Source organism: Xenopus laevis, chromosome 1L (genome assembly GCF_017654675.1).
Source record: "Xenopus laevis strain J_2021 chromosome 1L, Xenopus_laevis_v10.1, whole genome shotgun sequence".
NCBI classification, from domain to species: domain Eukaryota; kingdom Metazoa; phylum Chordata; class Amphibia; order Anura; family Pipidae; genus Xenopus; species Xenopus laevis.
Window position 1 is genome coordinate 30,853,247 of NC_054371.1, and position 24,929 is coordinate 30,878,175.

The following is a 24,929-nucleotide window of genomic DNA, read 5'->3' on the forward strand; positions in this document are numbered from 1 at the left end:
TGTGCCATGCCCAGTCTGGGCACTGTAGCGCAGCACAAGCTGCCATCAAAGCAGCTGCCATCACAGCAGCAGCTGCAACAACAACAGCAGCAGCAGCCGCAACAACAGCAGCAGCAACAGCAAATGCCACAGCAGCAGGTGGCTTTGGGTCGCAGTGGGGCAACTGGCACACGTAGGACTGTGCCAGATTTTTTTGCCACTGCTTCGCGACCCATACGCTCGCAGCAGGCAGAGGCAGTGGTAGACTGGCTGACCCAGGCTACCTCGTCTGCAGCGGGCACCAGTGAGCGGCAGGAGGTGGCATCACCTGCTAGCTCAGTGTGGGATGACACCCCATCCCTCTTATTTGATCCTGAGGTGGACTTGGGCCCAGACACCCTGGATCTTTTTGATGATCAGGCAGGAATGGGGGGGCATTCATGTCTGATGAAGAGGAGGAGGTGGTCATGTCACAGCCCACATCAGTAGGGGATATTGGGCAGGGTCCCCTTATGGCAGGGCAGCAAGTTGCTGGTGTGGGGTCAGACACCAGCATGCTGGATGTGGGTATTGATGCCATGTATGAGGCAGGGTCTGGTCTGGGGGAGGACGATGACAGGGACAGACCCTGGGAGCCGGCTCCAGAGGATAACAGCAGCAGTTCAGGGGGGGAACTGTTTGTTGTTGATGAGGATGAAGAGCCGGCTCCACCGACCACTGCTAGGGGGGGCAGGCAACAGGGCAGCACTGCGCCTAGGTCCAAAGCCTATGGGCGTACGGGTGGGGACCATCCTCAACCCTCCACAGCAGGCAAGGCAGTGGCCCGCACTTCAGCAGTGTGGGCTTTTTTCACGTGCCAGGCAGAGGACCAGGCAGCAGCAGTGTGCCAGCTCTGCCGGCAGAAGGTTCGAAGGGGGCAGGCAGGGTCACATATGGGAACATCAGCTTTAAGTTCCCATATGAAACGTCATCACAGGATGACGTGGGAGCAGCACCAAAGTGGCAGGGCACCGGGTGGCAGTGGTGCTTCTTGTCCACCTCCTCCCATTCCACAGGGAAGAGGTGCTAGCTCCCCAGACCCTGCAGCAAGCGAAGAGGATTCTGGGGCTCACAGTCGGAGGCAGCCACTGTGTAGCTCAGCCTCTTCTGCAGCCTCCTCCTCCTCAATGCAGCCCCTGTCCCGCCAGGTTTCCCTCCTCCATTTCCTCACCCGCAAGAAGCCTCTCTCCCCCAGCCCCCCCCCCCAAGTGCAGAGGCTTAATGGCTGCCTGGCAAAGCTTCTGGCAGTGCAGCTGCTGCCCTATCAGCTATTTGAAGCAGCCCCCTTCCGACAGCTGATGGCTTGCGCTGCCCCTAACTGGCGGATCCCCAGCCGCCATTATTTTGCCAGGAAGGCCGTCCCTGCCCTCCACCAGCATGTGGTGGAGAATGTGTCCCTGTCGCTGGATCATGCTGTTGGCGGCAGGGTGCACTGCACCACTGACACGTGGACCAGCAGGCATGGGCAGGGGAGGTACATAACATACACTGCGCACTGGGTCACCCTCATGAGTGCTGGGGAGGGTGCAAGCCGGGGCGCTCCCCTCAGGCTACAGGTGCCTCCCCGTGGGGTACAGGGCAAACCCCACATGTCCACTTCCTCCTCCTCCTCCACTATGGATGAGCCACCCCTGAAGCGTCCCCGCAGCTACGCTTCAGTGCAGCACAGGCAATGTCAGGCTGTGCTGCAACTCCTCTCCCTGGGCGAGAGGAGTCATACTGCACCTGAGCTCATGGCTGCCTTCCAGACTCAGGTGCAGCGGTGGTTCACTCCCCACCAGCTCCAAGCAGGTAACATTGTTTGCGACAACGGTCGCAACCTGCTGGCCGCCATCCACCTAGGGCACCTGACCCACATGCCTTGCTTTGCACATGTCCTCAACCTTGTGGTGCAGCGCTTCCTCAAGAGCTACCAAGTATTGGGTGACATGCTGGAGAAGGTACGTAGGGTATGTGCCCAATTTCGCAGGTCCCCCACCGCCAGCTCGTCTTTGGCACGGATGCAGTGGCAGCATAGTCTGCCACCCCACTGGCTCATCTGTGACCTGCCGACGTGCTGGGATTCCACCCTGCACATGGTGGAGCGCCTCGTAGAGCAGCGCTGGGCGGTCAGCAATTACTGCTGGAGCACAGTGCCAGGGGTACTCAGGGGGTGGATTTGGGGTACTTTAGTGCAGAGCAGTGGTAGCAAATGAGGCACCTATGCCAAGTACTTGCCCCCTTTGACAATGCGTGTCTTAGCGATGTGATACCCCTGGTGTTCCTCCTCAAGCGCACGTTGGATGGGCTGCTAGAGGAGGGTGACGTGCCTGAGGAGGAGGAGGAGAGTAGGCCCCGTAGGCAGGCAGAGGGGGCTGAGGAGGAAATGGTGCCCGATGAGGAGGATGAGGGAGAGGAGGACTGGGTGCCTGCGCAGCATGGGGAGCAGGGCACATGCCACCCAACCACCCCAGCTATTGTCCGCGGCTGGGAGGGTACAGAGCAGGGGCAGGTCGAGCCAGATGACCTGCTGCATCTGGAGGGCAGTCAAGAAGAGGTTCGTCTGGGGCACCTCTTTTACATGGCTGCCCATATGCAGACTTGCCTCCGAAGCGATCCCCGGGTCTGTTCTATCAAAGACCGGGAGGATTATTGGGTGGCTACTTTGCTTGACCCACAGTACAAGGGAAAGGTGGGGGAGTTCCTTGTACCCAGCCAGAGAGAGAGGAGGATGGGTCAATTGAGGAAGGCTCTGTGCTCAAAATTAGTGGAGGCCTTCCCCCAGTCTGACACTTCTCAGGCCTCCACTATTCCACACACCCAGCAGAGACGGGGGCCTAACAGCAGCAGCAGCAAGGGCGAAGATCTCATGGGTGTGTGGATGAGCTTTTTCGAGCCTCAACGGCCAGCAGCAGGCCCAGTCAGCACCCAAAGCCACCACCAGCAGCGGGTGGAGCATATGGTGTCTGACTACATGGGGTCAGTCAGCGTGCAGGATACCATTCGCCCTGACGATGACCCCATACATTATTGGGTCTCGAGGCTTGACCAGTGGCCAGAACTGGCACAGTACGCTCTGGAGGTGCTGGCTTGCCCCCCTGCCAGTGTCCTGTCAGAGCGTGTCTTCAGTGCCGCAGGTGGGGTGGTCACTGAGAAGCGGACACGGCTATCCACTGGCAGCGTGGATAAGCTGACGTTCATTAAAATGAATGAGGCATGGATAAGCGGGGATATCCAAGTGCCCATTGCAGACAGCAGAGACTAGCCTCCTCACCTCCTTCTCCTCCACAGATTTAGCCTCCTCTCTCCATTGCTGCCCATACTCTCCTCCTCAGTAGTATTGCCCATTCCCCATCTGTCTGCACCTGCTGCCCTTGCTGCTGCTGCTGTAGCCTGCTACTAGCCCTAGTAGTACTGCTGCTGTGCTGCATTGTCGGCAATTTTTTTTATGGTGGGGACCTATCAAAGCTCCTACTGCTATCGTAGATACTACTGCTGCATTGTCGGCAATTTTTTTTAGTAGTTGAGGCCTAACATGGCCTCTAAATATGTTTCTTCGAATACTGCCACATTGTTGGCTAATTTATTCTGGTTGAGGCCTAATATGGCTTCTAAATATGTTGCTTATAATTTTGCCGCTAAGTTGGCTAATTTCTTCTGGTTGAGGCCTAACATGGCTTCTAAAAATGTTTCCTCGAATACTGCCACATTGTTGGCTAATTTTTTCTGGTTGAGGCCTAACATGGCTTCTAAATATGTTGCTTATAATTTTGCCGCTAAGTTGGCTAATTTCTTCTGGTTGAGGCCTAACATGGCTTCTAAATATTTTTCTTACAATTTTGCAGCTGTCTTCTTTTTGAGGCCTGCCTCATTTAATTCATTCTGGCTCTAATATAGAGTTGATTAAAAGTTACAACATGACTGTTGCTGCCGCTGCTGTTGCTACTAATGTCTCGTTATTTGGCAAAAGTCTTCTGTTTGGGGCCTGCCTCATTTATTTCTTCTGGCTCTAATATAGAGTTGATTAAAAGTTACAACATGACTGTTGCTGCCACTGCTGTTGCTACTAATGCCTCGTTATTTGGCAAAAGTCTTCTCTGTTTGAGGCCTGCCTCATTTATTTCTTCTGGCTCTAATATAGAGTTGATTACAACATGACTGCCGCTGCTGTTGCTACTAATGCCTCGTTATTTGGCAAAAGTCTTCTCTGTTTGAGGCCTGCCTCATTTATATCTTCTGGCTCTAATATAGAGTTGATTACAACATGACTGCCGCTGCTGTTGCTACTAATGCCTCGTTATTTGGCAAAAGTCTTCTGTTTGGGGCCTGCCTCATTTAATTCTTCTGGCTATATTATAGAGTTGATTAAAAGTTACAACATGACTGTTGCTGCCGCTGCTGTTGCTACTAATGCCTCATTATTTGGCAAAAGTCTTCTGTTTGGGGCCTGCCTCATTTATTTCTTCTGGCTCTAATATAGAGTTGATTAAAAGTTACAACATGACTGTTGCTGCCGCTGCTGTTGCTACTAATGCCTCATTATTTGGCAAAAGTCTTCTGTTTGGGGCCTGCCTCATTTATTTCTTCTGGCTCTAATATAGAGTTGATTTAAAGTTACAACATGACTGCCGCTGCTGATGCTACTAATGCCTCATTATTTGGCAAAAGTCTGGTGGGTGTCTATCAAGGCTCCTACTGCTGTTGCTGACACTATTGCTGCATTGACGGCAATTTTTTTGTAGTTGAGGCCTAACATGGCTTCTAAAAATGTTTCTTCAAATACTGCCACATTGTTGGCTAATTTCTTTGGGTTGAGGCCTAACATGGTTTCTAAATAGGTTGCTTGTAATTTTGCCGCTAAGTTGGCCAATTTCTTCTGGTGGTTTAGGCCTAACATGGCTTCTAAAAATATTTCTTCGAATACTGCCGATAAGTTGGGTAATTTCTTCTGGTGGTTGAGGCCTATCATTGCTTCTAAAAATGTTTCTTCAAATACTGCCCCATTGTTTGGCTAATTTCTTTGGGTTGAGGCCTAACATGGTTTCTAAATAGGTTGCTTATAATTTTGCCGCTAAGTTGTCTAATTTCTTCTGGTGGTTGAGGCCTAACATGGCTTCTAAAAATGTTTCTTGGAATACTGCTCCATTGTTGGCTAATTTCTTTGGGTTGAGGCCTAACATGGTTTCTAAATAGGTTGCTTATAATTTTGCCGCTAAGTTGGCTAATTTCTTCTGGTGGTTGAGGCCTAACATGGCTTCTAAAAATGTTTCTTCGAATACTGCCACATTGTTGGCTAATTTCTTCTGGTGGTTGAGGCCTATCATGGCTTCTAAAAATGTTTCTTCGAATACTGCCAAATTGTTGGCTAATTTCTTCTGGTGGTTGAGGCCTATCATGGCTTCTAAAAATGTTTCTTCAAATACTGCCCCATTGTTGGCTAATTTCTTTGGGTTGAGGCCTGCCTCATGTAATTCTTCTTGCTCTAATACAATTGATTACAACAATGCTTGCTGCTTGGTTGTCAAATGTATTCACACTATTATTACCCCTGAAACGACTGCGGCCAAAAGTCCTTTGCCTCAGTCATTATTCTTTCTTTTAAAATGATAGGAGTGCTCTAAAAATGTATACAGGGAGGGCATGCGTGTGTAGCAGTAACTGAGTGAAACATAGGTGTGAATTGCTCTTCCCATTGATTTCAAAGCAAAACATGGCATATATACATTTATCACTGTGTACAAAGCATAAAAGTAAGGGAAATGTTTTAATGGTAGCCTCCTCCTCCTCCTCCACTGTAATTTTTTTTTTTTGACCTAGCAGCACCGTTGTGCTATTTTGTAAATTAAAAGTTTTTTTATATCTCTATATTTTGAGTTCATTTTTCATTTGACTAAACTAATACTCACATGGTACTTGAAATTGTTTGGATTCTAATAACACAACGATGACTATTCTTAATCGGAGTCATTAAAATTACATTACATAGTATTTCAGAATCATTACAATAACATGATGTAAATATAAGGTTCATTCACATAAACATATGGTTTATTCATTTTTATCTGCGATACAAAGCATCCAGATACTATCTGTTCAGATTTATTAGTTGTACTTGTGTTAGTAATCTACTATTAGATATATGAAGTACAGATGGTACTTTTTGATTAAACAGTGCTATAGAGTAGTAGTAGATACCATTACCAGTTGACCAGAGGTAATGTAAAAAATCCACAAACGTTAAAAGTTTAAGAAACTTGCAAAATGGGAGCCATTTTTTTTCAAGATAGGAGTCCTCTAACATTGCAGGGCATGTGTGTAGCAGTATACTAAGTGAAACACGCATGTGTATTGGTCTTCCCATTGAGTCCAATCCAATTCAGCACATTCAGACACAAAGCAAAAGATACCATATTCATTTATCATCACAGACTACAAAGCTTGAAACTAAGGGGAAAATTTTTATCTGTAGCCCCAAAGGTGAAAAAAGGTTATACAAACAAAACACCCATAGAAGATGGGCTTCATCAAATTGCACTGTGCGTCAAAAATAATGTCGCGCGTTAAAACACTTACTTGCGTCCGCGACAACATATTTTGATGCGCGACGGAATCGGCCCGCGCGTCTCGTTTCACGAATTTTTCCGCTGTTTCGCGAATTCCGCTGGAAATTCGCTAATTATTCGGCGAATCGAAACGCGACAGATTCGCCCATCACTACTCATAAAGGGCCAGATTCAATTCAGTGAGAAAAAAAGTTCTCTCATGGTTTATCACATGAAAACTCATGGACAGGATTCAATTTGAGGGGAAACACTTTTTTCCAAATTTTTTCCAGTTTTTTTCATAGAGTTCAATAGAGGTTTCATGTGATACATCGTGAGATAAGTTTTTCTAAATTGAATTGCATCTCAAATTGAATCTCGTCCATGACTTTTCACATGACCCTTTTCTCATTGAATTGAATCTGGCCCATGTGACTGACAGTTTTGCGTATGAAAAGAAACACTTTATGACTGACACTACTATATGCTGCTGTGTAGTAATGAGTAAAAACCTTCACCATGTACAGATTTGCAGCGACTGTCCACATTTCGAAAATATTCACAAAACTGTGAACTGGGGTATACTATGGGGTATATTTATCAAAGAGTAAAGTTAGAGGTCGCCACAGTCCTCTAGAGTGAAATTCCACCACTCTCCATTCATTTCTATAGGATTTTTAAAAGAGTATTTATCAATAGGTGAAAGTGAAGGTTCACCCACCAATAAAAATGCCTTTAAAAATGCTATAGAACTGAATGGAGAGTGGCAGAATTTCATGCTAGTGGACTGTGGTGATCACTAGAATTTGAGAGCTTTAGTAAGGGCCTCAGTATTGACAATAAATGTATTTTACAACATCAAAAATATACATTAACGTGAATTTAAAAGCATAATTGAAACACCATATACACATAAACAAGGGAAAGTTGTGCCCACCATTAAAACATTAAGTGGGGGTGCAAAGAGGTTGTAACCACCAAATTCACAAAGACAAATACAAGAAGTTCTCTGCACTCAACCCATTATCAATATAGTTAAGACATTTTGTGCATACAGCTACTAAAATAGGCCTTACCCTTTTTAGTAGCTTAAGGCACAAAGGAGTTCATTTATCAAAGACTGAAGTTAGAGATCACCACAGTGATCACCGCCTCCCTCCATTCAATTTTATGTGATTTTTAAAGAATTATTTATCAAAGGGTGAAAGTGAAAGTTCATCCTTTGATAAATATGCCTTTCAAAATCCAATAGAAATTAATGGAAAGTTACGGAATTTCACTCTAGAGGACCGTTGCGTTCTTTAACTTCACTCTTTGATAAATATACCCCAATGTCTGTAGGGATAGTAGGCATATTGGTAGGTGTGAACTTGAGTGTTTTTTTTTAGGCATACCATCTTTATAATCCATCGGCATCCATGAGCATAGCTACACATTTGCAATAACACTCTAAGGCAGGGGTCCACAACCTTTTTTACCCATGAGCCACATTCAAATGTAAACAGAGTTGGGAGCAACACAAGCATGAAAAAATTTCTGGGGATGCCAAATAAGGGCTGTGATTGACTATCTGATAGCCCCTATGTGGACTGCCAGCCTACAGGAGGCTCTGTTTGGCACCATGTTTGCTAGTCAATTTTACAAATTTTAACCCTTTAAGTGCCACAGAACGTAGAATCTACGTTCTGTGGATCAAAGGACCAAAGTGCCACAGATCGTAGATTCTACGTTCTGCAGCACTTCCGGGTTTGCGAGCGGAGGAGCGGCTGTTAGAGCCGTCGCTCCGTTCCTTCACGATCCCCTGCCCCTAGACAACGAGCAGAGCAGGGGATCGAGTGGCCCCTGGGGCGCGATCGCCCAGGGGCCCCAAAGCAGCAGCAGGGACGCGTTTCCTATGCGTCCTGCTGCTGCCTACACTTCACTTCCGCCCAGCTCCGCCCCCCCATGCCTGATCACCGTTGGAGCTGGAGATCTGCTGCGTGGGACCCTTTCTCATGGATCTGATGCATCTACCCCAGGTAAGTGTAACATTTACACACACAAAAACACACAAACACACCAACACACACTTATTACAGTAATATACACTTACATTCACACTTACACACACTCACACATAGATTTTTGGGGATTGGGGGGGTCACACACACTCACAGCACCCATGTACACTTGCACACGCGCACACGCGCAAATAACATGCAATTTACCCGTTGTGCACACGCATATGTACATATATGGCTTTGAGGCTTTTTTTTTTTTTTCTTATCGCAACGTCTCATTTTTGGCTAAAAAAAATATTTTATTGCCGTTCCGAATAGGGTATTCGCTAACCGTACTGTGCAATAGCTTTTGTATGTTATTTTGGTGGTTATATTGCAATTTTGGGTATTTTGGTGCATTTTTAGCCATTTTATTGAATTTTTAGCCATTTTATTGCATTTTCAGCTCTGTATTTGTGTTGTTCACATGTTTCTGTCCGTATAATCGATTTGGCCCAGCTAAAATATTCAAATGGTAATTCTGGTGGCCGATTACACTAGTGTGAAAAAAAAAAGCATTGATTTTTGTGGTTTTATTAGTTTTTGGTGATTTATTTGCATTTCACACTGTTCTGTGTTATTTTGTTTTGCCTATGTAAATTTTATCTACTATATATCCATTTGTGGGTCTCTGTGCGCCACATAGTCTGGTAAATCTATGCATATTGGGCATCAAAGTGTTCAGTAGACCCCTGTCGTTCATATTTAGGATGTTTTATGCTGATACGTTACGAAATGTGGGGCACATAATGGGGTAAAATAAAGCTTTGTGATGATTTTCACAAATTTGATAAAAAACGCTACGTTCGGCATAGCTTTGCAGTTTGGTAGTTTGCAGTAGAAAGATGTAATTACCTGTTTTAGATTCGTTAGAATGTGTACTTTCTAAAACATATATGGTTTTCTAGGGTCTCCATACTGTTAGGGGGTATTATGGTGCAAATACACATACTGGGTGCTTATATTGCGTCAGCCCTGAAAATTTATATACACTACTGTCATTTGGGCGCCTCTGTACACCACATAGTTTGGTAAATCTATGCATATTGGGCATCAAAGTGTTCAGTAGACCCCTGTCGTTCATATTTAGGATGTTTTATGCTGATAAGTTACGAAATGTGGGGCATATAATGGGGTAAAATTCAAGCTTTGTGACGATTTTCAGAAATTTGATAAAAAACGTTATGTTCAGCATTGCTTTGCAGTTTGGCAGTTTGCAGTAGAAACACTTATTTACCCATATTGGATTCGTCAGAATGTGTACTTTCTGAAAATATATGGTTTTCTGGGGTCTCTGTACTGTTAAGGGGGGTCTAATGGTGCATAATACACACACCAGGTGCTTATATTAGAGCAGCCAGCGCGTCAGCTGTGAAAATGTATATACACTATTGTCATTTGGGGGTGTCTGTGCGCCACATAGTTTGGTATATCTATACATATTGGGCATCAAAGTGTTCCGTAGACCCCTGTCGTTCATATTTAGGATGTTTTATGCTGATAAGTTACGAAATGTGGGGCATATAATGGGGTAAAATTCAAGTTTTGTGACGATTTTCAGAAATTTGGTAAAAACCGTTACGTTCAGCATTGCTTTGCAGTTTGGCAGTTTGCAGTAGGAACACATATTTACCCATATTGGATTCGTCAGAATGTGTACTTTCTGAAAATATATGGTTTTCTGGGGTCTCTGTACTGTTAGGGGGAGTCTAATGTCGCATAATACACACACCGGGTGCTTATATTGCAGCAGCCAGCGCGTCAGCTGTGAAAATGTATATACACTATTGTCATTTGGGGGTCTCTGTGCGCCACATAGTTTGGTATATCTATGCATATTGGGCATCAAAGTGTTCAGTAGACCCCTGGCGTTCATATTTAGGATGTTTTATGCTGATAAGTTACGAAATGTGGGACATATAATGGGGTAAAATTCAAGCTTTGTGAGATTTTCAGAAATTTGATAAAAACCGTTATGTTCAGCATTGCTTTGCAGTTTGGCAGTTTGCAGTAGGAACACATATTTACCCATATTGGATTCATCAGAATGTCTACTTTCTGAAAATATATGGTTTTCTGGGGTCTGTGTACTGTTATGGGGGTCTAATGTCGCATAATACACACACCAGGTGCTTATATTGCAGCAGCCAGCGCGTCAGCTGTGAAAATGTATATACACTATTGTCATTTGGTGGTCTCTGTGCGCCACATAGTTTGGTATATCTATGCATATTGGGCATCAAAGTGTTCAGTAGACCCCTGGCGTTCATATTTAGGATGTTTTATGCTGATAAGTTACGAAATGTGGGGCATATAATGGCGTAAATTTCAAGCTTTGTGACGATTTTCAGAAATTTGATAAAAACAGTTATGTTCAGCATTGCTTTGCAGTTTGGCAGTTTGCAGTAGAAACACATATTTGCCCATATTGGATTCTTCAGAATGTTTACTTTCTGAAAATATATGTTTTTCTGGGGTCTCTGTACTGTTAGGGGGGTCTAATGTCGCATATTACACACACCGGGTGCTTATATTGCAGCAGCCAGCGCGCGTCAGCCGTGAAAATGTATATACACTATTGTCATTTGGGGGTCTCTGTGCGCCACATAGTTTGGTATATCTATGCATATTGGGCATCAAAGTGTTTAGTAGACCCCTGGCGTTCATATTTAGGATGTTTTATGCTGATAAGTTACGAAATGTGGGGCATATAATGGGGTAAAATTCAAGCTTTGTGACGATTTTCAGAAATTTGATAAAAACCGTTATGTTCAGCATTGCTTTGCAGTTTGGCAGTTTGTAGTAGAAACACTTATTTACCCATATTGGATTGGTCAGAATGTGTACTTTTTGAAAATATATGGTTTTCTGGGGTCTCTGTACTGTTAGGTGGTCTAATGTCACATAATACACACACCGGGTGGTTATATTGCAGCAGCCAGCGCGTCAGCCGTGAAAATGTCTATACATATTGTCATTTGGGGGTCTCTGTGCGCCACATCGTTTGGTATATCTATGCATATTGGGCATCAAACTGTTTAGTAGAGCCCTATGTTTATATTTAGGATGCTTTATGCTGGTAATGATACATGGACAATACAATGCTGGAAAGTTGAAGCTTTGAGGCAATTTTCAGATATTTCACCAGAACCGCCAAATTTGGCAAAGCCTTGTGACTCAGTAGTTTGGGGCAGAAAGGCATGGGTACCCATTTTAGATTCTGTATAATGTGTACTTTCCAAAAATATATGGGTTTGGGGGGTAAACATATATTTCTGTGTTTTTACCCCACAAAAATGCAGTCAATGTGTTGATTTTTCATTAGCTGAAGTTACCCACAGGACAATTTGTATGTGCTAACTTAATTTTGGGGCCTCTAAATGCCATATACTTTGGTAAACCTATGCACAGTGGGCACCAAACTGTTTAGAGGACCCCTGGCAATCACAATTTGGGTGCTTTTTTGTGATACGTAATGATACATGGGCGATATGATGCTGGAAAGTTGAAGCATTGAGGCAATTTTCAGATATTTCACAAAAACTGTCAATTTTGGGAAAGCCTTGCGACTCAGTAGTTTGGAGCAATAAGGCATGGGTACCCATTTTAGATTCTGTAGAATGTGTACTTTCCAAAAATGTATGTGTTTGGGGGGTAAACATATATTTCTGTGTTTTTACCCCACAAAAATGCAGTCAATGGGGCATGTTTACTAACATTGGCGATAAATATCTGGAGAGATTTCTGGAGATGTTGCCCATAGCAACCAATCAGATATTTGGTTTTGTTTTCTAACTTGGCTGTGGCTGTTTAAATCTAATTGCTGATTGGTTGCCATGGGCAACATCTCCAGAAATCTCTCCAGATATTTATCTCCAATGTTAGTAAACATGCCCCAATGTGTGGATTTTTCATTAGCTGAAGTTACCCACAGGACTATTTGTATGCGCTAACTTCATTTTGGGGCCTCTAAATGCCAGATACTTTGATACACCTATGAACAATGGCCACCACACTGTTCGGAGGAACCCTGGCAATCATATTTAGGGTGCTTTTTCTTGGTGCGTAACGATACATGGGTGATATGGTGCTGGGAAGTTGAAGCTTTGTGGCAATTTTCAGATATTTCACCAAAACCATCAATTTTGGGAAAGCCTTGCGACTCAGTAGTTTGGAGCAGAAAGGCATGGGTACTCATTTTAGATTCAGTAGAATGTGTACTTTCCAAAAATATATGGGTTTGGGGGGTAAACATATATTTCTGTGTTTTTACCCCACAAAAATGCAGTCAATGTGTTGATTTCTCATTAGATGAAGTTACCCACAGGCTATTTGTATGCGCTAACTTCATTTTGAGGCCTCTAACTGCCAGATACTTTGGTAAACCTATGAACAGTGGCCACCAAACTGTTTGGAGGAACCCTGGCAATCATATTTAGGGTGCTTTTTCTTAGTACATAATGATACATGGGTGATATGGTGCTGGAAAGTTGAAGGTTTGAGGCAATTTTCAGATATTTCACCAAAACCGACAATTTTGGGAAAGCCTTGCGACTCGGTAGCTTGGAGCAGAAAGGCATGGGTACCCATTTTAGATTCTGTATAATGTGTACTTTCCAAAAATATATGGGTTTGGGGGGTAAACATATATTTCTGTGTTTTTACCCCACAAAAATGCAGTCAATGTGTTGATTTTTCATTAGCTGAAGTTACCCACAGGACAATTTGTATGTGCTAACTTCATTTTGGGGCCTCTAAATGCCAGATACTTTGGTAAACCTATGCACAGTGGGCACCAAACTGTTTGGAGGACCCCTGGCAATCACAATTTGGGTGCTTTTTTGTGATACGTAATGATACATGGGCGATATGATACTGGAAAGTTGAAGCATTGAGGCAATTTTCAGATATTTCACAATGAATATACACGATGAATATACCCCTTTGAATAAAATGCCCCTTAGTATTGAAAGCAGCAGGAACCCAACTTGATTCTCTCAAGCCCAATCCCAAGAATCTGGATTTTGCAGCATAACAACATTTGGAGACACGTTTTTATTTCTTGCTTTGTTTTTCCCACCTCTGCATGCTATATGAACAATACACATGAATAATCCAAGCACATATCATTTCACTTTCCTATTAGTGCTCTTGCATTGTAAATCTCCATTTCCTCTTAGCCACTCCCAGCCTTGCATTTCTGCTAAGGCTATAAATGAACCTTTGTGCTGCTGTATTGCATTCATTTTGCCTTGAGCTGTTCCAAGTGAAAAGTGTTCTTAGGATTTTGTCAAAAGTTTTGCTCAAATGATCACTGATCATTTTTTTTTTGGAGTAAATAGAAATTAGGCTTTGGACTTGCATAATGGCACCACCTACTAAAAAAAGCAGATTATCTAAAGTCTCATCTGAGAAGGTCCTGATCCGCCTGTGTGATGCCTTCACTCGTACTGATGGAGACATTATTTGCCCTATCATCAAAGCAGAAAACTCTGTCCGTGTTCTCTATAAACTCCAGGAAAAAGATTTACAAAACATTGTTCATGAAGCTGGTGCTGGAAATAGATTAACGGATCCAAAGTTTCTGTGGAAATCAGCAGCTACGGACAGGAGATCTGAAAGCAATTTATTCATTGAATATTCTGCTGAATTGTTCAGTGAAACAAACCTAATGGCTTACCAAGTTACACTGGCAGAAAAACTAAAAGATTCCTTAAAAGTAAAAGACATCTTGATTGATAAAGTACAAAACACAGAAGATATCATTCCACAGCCGATAATCTCAGGTATATTGTTTAATACAGTACAGTATTCATCATCATCCATTTACTTGACAAATGTTTTTATAAACATGTTTAAAGGAAACATATATATATATATATATATATATATATATATATATATATATTTTTTTTTTTTTTAAGAAAATCCTTTCAGAGTTAGAAGCTACAGGGACACTGGGACATACTTTCTCACTTCCATATACATTTTTTTTTGAAAAATGTTGTCACTTTTAAGATTTGTAAGTGGTTTGCCTTTTTAGTTAATTTTTTGTTTGTTATAGTTTTTGAATTATTTCCCTTCTTCTTCTGACTCTTTCCTACTTTCAAATGGGTTTCACTGACCCCATTTAAAAAACAAATATTATTCAAGGCTACAAATATATAGTTATTGCATTTTAGGGTAATATTTATCAAATTCCTACAGGATTAAATATATAAATATATACACAGGTATGGGACTTATTATTCAGAATGCTCGGGACCTGGGGCTTTCCAGATAACGGGTCTTTCTGTAATTTGGATCTTCACACTTCCACACACTAAACATTAAATAAATCCAATAGGCTGGTTCTGCTTCCAATAAGGTTTAATTATATCTTCGTTTGGATCAAGTACAAGGTACTGTTTTATTATTACAGAGAAAAAGCAAATCGTTTTTAAAAATTTGGATTATTTGATTATAATGGAGTCTATGGGAGATGGTCTTTCCATAATACGGGTTTCCGGATAACGGATCCCATACCTGTACTGTATATGTGTGTGTATATATATATATACGGTATATATATATATTTATATACTTGCAGGTGAGTATCCGCACTCCAAGGCTAGTAACTTCTTTGAAGTGATATACTGTATATATACACAAGGGTGTGTAGGTGCAGAATCTCTTATACAGAAATCTGACAACCAAAAAAGTTTGATTTACACTAAGGCCAGTTTTTATGTAATGTTAACATTTTGTAGCAGTATTTTGCATGGTCATCCAAATTATGGAAATTGCTCTTCTCTGGAAAACCCCAGCCCTCATGCATTCTAGATAATAGATACTGTACCTGTATTTAATTTTAACCAAGAGAAGTAGAAACACAAAGTGCACTTGGAGGCATATTTATCAAGGGTCGAATTTCAAATTGAAAAAAACTTCAAAATTCGAATTCAAAAAGACCAACCAAAAAGAAGTTGAAGGTTTTTTTTGGCCGTTTTCGATCGAATAGGTTCATATTCGGCCAAATTCAAATCATACGAAAAAAAGTAACAACGCATTCGATTCCCAAAAAAACCTTTGATTTTTCAAAGTCTACCAATTGACTTCAATAGGATCTAGGAGGTCCCCCAAAGGCTAAAACAGCAATTTGGCAGGTTTTAGATGGCAACTGGTCAAAGTCGAATTTTTAAAGAGACAGTACATGATAAATTTCAATATTCGAATTTTCAAATTTTTTTCAAATTCAAATCGAATTTGGACTATTCCCTAGTCGAAGTACACAAAAATAACTCAAAATTCTAATTTTTTAAATCTGCCTCTTCCATTAGGAAATGCGGTAAAAAAACAAACAGTCAAGATCTAGAAAACTTGCATATAAATTGGTTTATTTATTCAAATTGCATAAGTGCTAACATAACATCTGTTGCTTACTTCTGGATTTGTTTTTGCTGTTTTCTGGATCAGATCATGCTTCCAAGAGAACCTGTGTTGCCTGCATCTGACCTTGACTGTATGGAGGAATCTCCATAAATACTGTATTGTACTGTTTTCAACACCGCCATCTGTTTTTTTCCAAAAAATTTTTGACGCTGGCGAAGAATTTTCGCGGGCGTTTTGTGAATTTTTTCACCGGCGGCGAATTGCGCAAATTTACGCCTGGCGAATTAATTCGCCCATCACTATCAAGGGCTATTGTGATACTAAACTCTATAGTTAGTATAGGTATGGGTATATAGAATTTATGTGAAATTATGAGGGGTGTATGTATGGATGCTGGGTTTTCATTTGGAGGGGTTGAACTTGATGGACTTTGTTTTTTTTCAACCCGATTTAACTATGTAACTACTATGTAACTATGACACAATAAACCCATTTTTTTAAATAGAGAAAATAGAGAAACATGATAATAACATTCTGAAGTCACTCAATCCCAAAATTTTGATAGCAAAGATATAATAAAACACAAGTTGACCACTTAAAAAAAGGTGTTGATTAATATGAATATGATAGAGGATTTAATAGCCCAAAATCAAGTTAGACTTGTTGTAGCTGCTTCATTTCCAGGAAACACGTACAAGACCAGGTCTACTCTGCATCCTGCACTCAACACAAACATCCTCTTCCACAGGGCCGGCCTTAGGCCAATTGGACCAATTGGGCCCCGCACCTCTGGGGGCCCCGCACTGCCCCTTTCCTTTCTATTTTGTGCCTGTATGCCCTTATTTTCCTAAATACTTGCTGTGTCAGTAGCCAGCAACACTTTGTCTAGGGGCCCCCCCAACATGGTCCCAACTGGGCCCCACATTGGATAGGATCAGCCCTGCTCTTCCAGATTGCCCACATAAATACAAATAATACACTAGCAAGCAATCTGTAAAAATATCTTAAAACAATTGCGACTGATTTGTGACAAAATGTTTGTGCAATTGCATTGTTTTGTCAAATTAGACAAAATTGCACAAATACAACTCAATTGCTTCAAGCGCCTTCCCCCTGGAATTTTGGGGGAAAAACACTGCATTGTGGGGGAGAAACATAGTGATTGTGCTCTAAATTGAACTGTTGATATGATTCTGGCTGAATATATATCTTATCCTCCATATCTAATTTAGAACTAAGATAAAAAATCTCAATATGAACACCAGAAGTCTTCTCAGCAGTTTCATACCCAGAATGCATAGGATTTTTTTTTTTTTTTAACTTTCTCTTTATTGATTTTTCACATTTTCATTTACAATAAATTTTCTGCATGGGATTTTTGAGACTGGGGACTCTCTTCCCTAGCATAAAAACCAAAGGATCAGGTTGTACGTCAAGAAGCAGCACTCTTTGTAGCCAAAGTCTCACCATTGTCCAATATGTTTTAATGCCTGGGCAGGACCAGAACACATGCATTAATGTCCCCTCCATATTACAGCCCCTCCAGCAATTTGGGGATGTTGTCAGTGGGAACATCTTATAAAGCAGGGAGGGAGTATGATACCAGCCCATCATGATCATATATATGTTCTCTTTCAAAGTAATACAAAGTGGAGTTTTAGTTGCATTTTCCCAGATGGTATGCCAAGTTTCTAACTCCACAGGGTGACCCAGAGCTTCTTCCCATTTGTTCATATATATATGGGGGGCAGTGGTGAGATTTTTTTCATTAAACAGTGAATACCATTGCGAAATTAATTTGCTCTGGGAGTAGCCCCCCCTACATATACGCACCACCGGGTTATTTTCTGGAGTCAAGCCATCTGGGCATAGGGATAGGGCCAAATATCTCAACTGTAGATATTGCAAACTAGTGAGGTTTTCCAGGCTAGGTTCTCCAAGCATTTCTTGGTATTGTTTCCCAGTGAGGGGGTGAAACAGTCTACCCAAGTGAAAGAGATCTCCTCTAGTAGCTAATGCAATAAATTCTCTAGTAAAGCCAGGTGGGAACTCTGGGTTTCGAACAATTTTAGCGTACGATCGAACAATTTTACTTCGATGTGTAAAGACTTGGTTGTAGAAGGTCCCCATAGGCTAACATAGCACTTCGCCAGGTTTAAGTTGGCGAAGTATTGAAGTCGAAGTTTTTTTTAAAGAGACAGTACTTCAATTATCGAATGGTCGAATAGTCAAACAATTTTTACTTCGAATCGAAGTCAAAGTAAATTCAAAGTCATAGTATCCTATTTGATGGTCGAAGTATCCAAAAAATTACTTCAAATTTCGCATTTTTTTACTTCGAAAATTCTCTCGAATTCACTTCGACCCTTGATAAATCTGCCCTCAAGTGTTCACGTGGGTAACAATTAGCACAGTTATGGCAAGCACTGAACTGACATCACTATAAGGCGGCTGCAAAAAAAAATGGCAACTGCAAAGTATTAATAATGCTGGCAAATTCTTTTGCCATAAACTTGGAAGTAGTGAACAGGGCATAAAATAAAAGTATATTGATATCTTTCAGTTGTAAGTTAAGTAGACACCATTATATTAATCATAATATATAATCATAATTAAAATAATATTAAAAAAATACAAATCCAACACAGAAAGTCCTGTAAACAAACTAATGACTATTTACTACCAAGCTGCAAAGCTTTCCTTAAGTTAGTGCTTTTATTGACATTGTTGAAAATCACCTAAAAGTTTTGCAATTTGTCAGATTTATCTCACACAATATCTTATACATGTAACCCAATCCTCAACCACTTAACTTTTTCAAAATCCAGCACCTGAATCCCGTTTGCTATCTGAAAGGTACTGGGGTTTTTAATGCATTGGCTCCACCTAGTGGGCACTGAGGAACTACACCTTAGGGGAATTCCACTAGGAAAATAAACAGCAAACCAAATATAATTTTACATAAAAATGCAGAAAAGTAAAATGCAATTACAACAATATGAGCCCTGCATTGAGACACCAGTGTGGTAAGTCCCAGCCCAGGAACAGACATTCCCACTAGGGATGGGCAAATTTTTTCGCCTTGTTTCGCAGCAAAAATGGCACCCATACACTTGTACTTTTTTGACGCCCATAGACTTTAATGGGCGTCGGCGACATTTTGCCTGCAGCGAATTTTTGGTGAAATGAAATGGGTCAAATCCCCCCATCCCTACCCTAATTCCCACACTCCACTCGGGGTGGACAAACACAATTCAGTCCCTTTCCCCAGAGCTCTTTATATTACCACAGGCAGTGCTACCTGCCCTAAAGTACCTCTCCCTTTGGACAAGGCAACAGCTATCATGCAGGCTTTTGATCAAAGCCTTTCCTCACACAGGGGACCAAACCCTAAAGAGTTACATAAGGGTAACACTTCCTGGCCAAATCTGGAACTGCCAGGGCTAGAGGTGTACTGAAAAATGTTAATGCCCAATAAGCATAGATACAGATGAAACCACAAGGGATTGTGTGTCCGGTGCACTGTAACTGATAAGCTAAACGTGCTAGTCACGCTAATGCAGAGAGACATAATTGCTTTACATGCTGAAAAGATAGGATTTAAGTAATAGGTGCAATTCCAGAAATTCCAAAACAGACACCAGGTACCTGAATTCGTTTTCATTTCATTTCTAAGCCAAATGACTTCTGCCAAGATCTCCAGTGCTGTGACAGAAATGGTCTCAGCAAAATACTCTGACGTATTCCTACAAAAACTGACACTAATGTATCGATTTTTTGGGGGCAGCACACAGCCAAATCATTGAAAATAAATGTACTTTGTGATCTTGAGCCTAGGTTTCAGTGATCTGCATAACATTGCTTCAACATACAGTACATGGCTGTGTATCTAATTAAAAAAACAAACTACACAACTGTACATTTATATCAGATATATATGGTAACATTTGCTAGCACCTTAAATATAGCAATAGGAAAATGTACTTGTAGAGGTTTATTCTGTAGCATATTACATTGACTTGGCATTTTAATATAAATTTTAGGAAAGGTTTAAAACCAGAGGATGAGTTGGTTTAAACCTATAGAATGCTATTTTAAATTTGAACCTGTGACCTTCTGAAAAGCACATCTCCTGAACCATTAGGCTATCCATACATATCAGTTATTTACTACAGTAGTTTGTAGGAAAATACTGATGTGGTGGCACCCCACCATCAATTATACTAATGGATAATCATATGCATGGGGAGGCACTCACTGAGTCCACATGGAACCAGAGTATGCAAATTGAAAATCCATTCACTTTCTTGTATTATCACTTTGACAGAGTCTCCTCCTCTATTACCTGGTCTGATGTGTTTAAATCCCATGACCTTCAGGTCCAAGGAATGGAATGGATTTCAAAGTGATGACTGACCGGTATCCATTTCTTAGGATTATTGTAACTGCCAGCCAGCGTTTACTCAGCATCTCAGTAAGTTATCACTGCTTGTAAAGCCTGCACATGAGCCTGTTTGGCCTTGCCTACATAGAATAAATGTTATGGGCATTCAAGCAGATAAATGATGCCCACAGTGTGAAAGTTGATATACTATTTCAAAAGGTACCTCTTGCCAGGCCAGTTTCATACATACTATACTTGCTGAACTGACAGAAAACTGTGTAACAGTGCAGCTAATTGGACATCTGATCAAATGACACATCCGCTGTGTTGATTTAAAAATCTTTACTCATGGCAATGTGTTTAGTCGTATGTTGATTTAGTGAATTCCTTACCACACATTTCACGATCTTGCGATAAAAAGTCAACATCAAAAGTGACAAATAAGAGCCAAGTACTCAGTTCTGGGAGTCACTTTCACCAAGTTAAAGTCTTCCCATTTCTTTTGTAATACAATATATGGAAAACATTCTTCCTGCAAACAATGCCAGATGTGTGTCCTTTGCCTATGCAGAGGCCCCTGCAACCCTTTGGTTCTGTAGGGCCTAATAGATGTAAACCTTGACTTCCATACTTGATCAGCCACTAAACACCTGTTTAGTCAGGGAATTGTACCATTACAAGCAGTATCAATGCCATTTTAAGGCCACTTTGCAGTTACCCCGATACAGTACAGCCATAACTCACTCCATACAGTGTGAAAAGAAGGTGCGACTTGAATGAGCAATAAACAACACAGTCTTTGGCAGGCTCTTAGAAAATGGCAGACTTTCAGAAACTGAATCAAAGGCAAAAAAAAAAAAGGAAAATGAGAAGAGCAACCCAGAGCAACCGAGAAGCAGAATTTCTGCTGAAAAGTGTTTTATTGCTGACTACCAAATGTACAACATGTTTCGGGCCTTAAACACCCTTTATCAAGTCTAACACACAAGGAAACAGTTTGAACTTTTCAACATGTCCTACTTAAGTCCCACCCCTTAGTGTCCAGGTGAAAGTTCAAAAGATCATATTATACAATTAGCATATCTAGGAGTATTCGTTGTGATTGTGCAGTAATGCAAAAGGACAAATACACAATAAAATTCAGTCCCAAATATCTCTGTGTTTTGGGATGTAGCATAGTACACTTATGGGCCCATTTACTTAGCTCGATTGAAGGAATAGAAGAAAAAATACTTCGAATTTCGAATGGTCGAATATGGCTACTTTGATCTTCGACTACTACTACGACTTCGAATCGAACGGTTCTAACTAAAAATCGTTAGACTATTCGACTGTCTCTTTAAAAAATTCTTCGACCCCCTAGTTCACCACCTAAAACCTACGGAGGCCAATGTTAGCCTATGGGGAAGGTCCCCATAGGCTTCCTAACAATTTTCTGATATAAGGAATATCCTTTGATCGATGGATTAAAATCCTTCGAATCGTTCAATCACAGGAATATCTCTAAATCTTTCGACTTCGATATTCAAATTAATTAACCCTTGATATTCGACCCAAGGTAAATCTGCCCCATAAAGTCCAAACATAAATGCCCTGCGTCATTTATCATAAGGTGTAGCATATCATTGTCCAATTCAATCTTTGAAAATAAATTCCAACCTGTAAATGAAATAATAGTTCACTGATATGGTGCATAGGTGCTGCACATAAAATGCCTACCTGGCATATCGAAACACATTAGTAACAGAAGTTGCTACAACTTTGTTGCACGGCTTATTATTAGTTTTAGTACTATAAGGACCAAAAAACTTTTATATATTACTTTTACTCTAGCACCATTCCTATTTTGATACCTACTTATAGTTATATATCACAACCAGCAATTGATAAGTATGTCATTTTACCCTTACTTTCAATTCGTCTAAGTGGCTGTTGTTTTCTATATTCAAGACCTGCAATAATGAAGAGGTAAGATTAGCATTATAAAAATGGTTTTAGGCTCCAATAGTCATTTAATCTATCAGGGGTAAAGATATTTCATTTTGAATCCATTTACCTTCAAGTTGAAGTAGCTTTTTCAGCCTGTTACCACCTTTCTTGTCTAATGTTGCTTCTTCTAAAACACAGAATTAATCCAAGTTGAGAGCCGAGTGCTCAATGATGGAGGGATCGGCACCCTCCCAATCTTGGACAATGCAGAGAATTTACTGGCACACGTGGCAAAGCCCTTGCATGTTTATTTGTGAGTGCAAAGTATATATTTGTGAGACAAGTATTTAACACCCCCCACACACATTTAGTCTAATTAGCATACATAACAAGCAATAGCTAAGGGTAAAACTACACAAGCATTTTGAATCCAATACCTTCTGTTCCGACGCGATGCAAGGAAGTACAAGTGTCACATCGGATGTGCCGAATCTAAGGTAAGTAACAGGATTTTTGGATGCGAACGCTGCATGTTGTGCCTTCATTCGACAGTCGTGAAGTGTTGGATGCTCCAAGGGAGAATACCTTAAAGGATCAGTAACGTCAAAAAATAAAAATGTTATAAAGTAATGAAAATATAATGCAGTGTTGCCCTGCACTGGTAAAACTGCGGTGTTTGCTTAAGAAACACTACTATTGTTTATATAAATAAGCTGCTGTGTAGCAATGGGGGCAGCCAATTAAAGGAGAAAAGGCTCAGGTTAAACAGCAGATAGCAAATATGCTCTGTCTGTCTAATTGTGTTATCTGTTATCCATTTGTTAACCTGTGCCATATAGCCGTTTTTTAATTTCCGCCATTGCTCCACAGCAGCTTGTCTATATGAACTATAGTAGTGTTTCTGAAGCAAACAGATCAGTTTTACCAGCGCAGGTCAACACTACATGATATTTTTATTACTTTAAAACACTTACATTTTTTGGTGTTACTGTTCCTTTAAAGTAAAAATCCTTTGATGTTAATAGGAACCAACATATTCCCTTTATTACATCATTTGACACCAATGCTAAAGAATGTAAGGGAATCATTTTGAAGCATTGGGGAATGTTACAAACTGACCCTAAATATGAGCACTTATTTAAACTACCACCTGTCTTCTCATATAGGAGGGGTAAATGTATTAGTGAACTCATAAAATCTAAAGGAATATACTCTCAGATGCCTACCTCTTCTTCTTTTTCTGCTACAAAGTCTAGGGGCACTTTCCCTTGCAGGAACTGCGGTCATTGCGGTGGTATAATCCCTGGTAATTATGTAACTCATTCCCAGTACCATTCCACACATGACATAAAAGGTTTTTTTACTTGTGACAGTAAGGATGTCATTTACTGCATAAAATGCCCTTATGGAATGGTATACGTTGGTCAAACCAGTAGAGCCATAAAAGTGAGGCTCAATGAGCATAAGTGTACTATAAGTAATTACCGTCCAGTTGCAGTTACAAACACCAGTCAAATCGAAACGAAAATAGTAAGAGGGGAACATTACTAGCAAAGCATATTTTTAGTCAAGGACACAGAGTATCACAAGTTACAGTAGATGGCAGATACTGTAAAAAGTTACAACAAAACAAAACCTGGACAAAATATAAACATTGTTGCAAAGGGAATGTTACTGGCTGTGGTTGGTTTGCTCAAAATCTCTGTTTTTTTTTCAGATAAAACTTTCCACGTGAATATACATCAGGGATAGCTAGATAGGTTAGGGTAAGATAAGATAATGTGTTTTGTTTCCCTTGCAATTTAATTTTGTTGTATTGTGGAACTTTAACTCACTCCTTCACCACTGGACTTTTTGGACTGATATTGTCCCGTGTGGACTGCACTTACTGGATTACCCTTTGGAAATTAAAAAACACACAAGAACAAAATACAAAAACAGAAAACAGGAACACTGCTTTGGTTTTAATCATTTATTTTACAAGTTTAATCATTTGTAGGTATAAATTTACTTCAAGCTGCTGCCTTTTTGTATTAGCTACTGCTAATATAGTTATGTATGTTAATTAGACTAATTGTGTGTGGGGGGTGTTAAATACTTGTCTCATTCACTGATCTGTACACTTGACAAAGGGGTTGCTACCCTGAAACATTGCACTCACAAATAAACACGCTAGGGCTTTGCTCTCCTTGCATTTGCCATGTATGCCAGTGAAATCTCTGTATTCTTCTAAGACACACCATTTAAGTCATATGGGGTTATGCTTATACTCAGCAAAATGCCTAGACTGTGTCTGTTTATTTACTCTTTTTAAAGTTCCTAACATTACCCCTATGTTCTTGAATTCTGATTTTTATCTGCCTTTTTGTTTGTCCAACGTGACCTAGGCCTCATGGGCATTTCAGTAGATATATTACATGTGTTGAGTTCTATACAAGCCATGCCTTTATTATGGGGAATGGAAGTGTATAAGATTTGTATATCTATTCCACATAAAATAAGTTCAGATGGGAATGTACCAATTGCATTAAGCCTCCCCAGAATGTCTGTGGTGTCTCTAAGGCATACGTTAATTTTTTGAACCTCATTTTGGAGAAAATAATCAGTAAATGTAGAGGTTCCAGTACTGATCATATCCCAGAGACAATATATCATCCTGGTGGATTA

General features: G+C 40.9%; 1 protein-coding gene across 3 annotated transcripts in view; it reads left to right on the forward strand.

Annotated features, from left to right (window-relative positions):
• The first annotated feature begins 13,837 nt into the window (after nucleotides 1–13,837).
• LOC108719589 overlaps nucleotides 13,838–24,929 on the forward strand; it is a 100,499-nt gene continuing 89,407 nt past the window's right edge. For all 3 annotated transcript variants that reach the window (XM_041588175.1, XM_041588181.1, XM_041588176.1), the window contains exon 1: nucleotides 13,838–14,364. In XM_041588175.1, coding sequence (XP_041444109.1) covers nucleotides 13,944–14,364 — 421 coding nt within the window. In that variant the 5' untranslated portion in view covers nucleotides 13,838–13,943. The remainder of the gene's footprint in view (nucleotides 14,365–24,929) is intronic.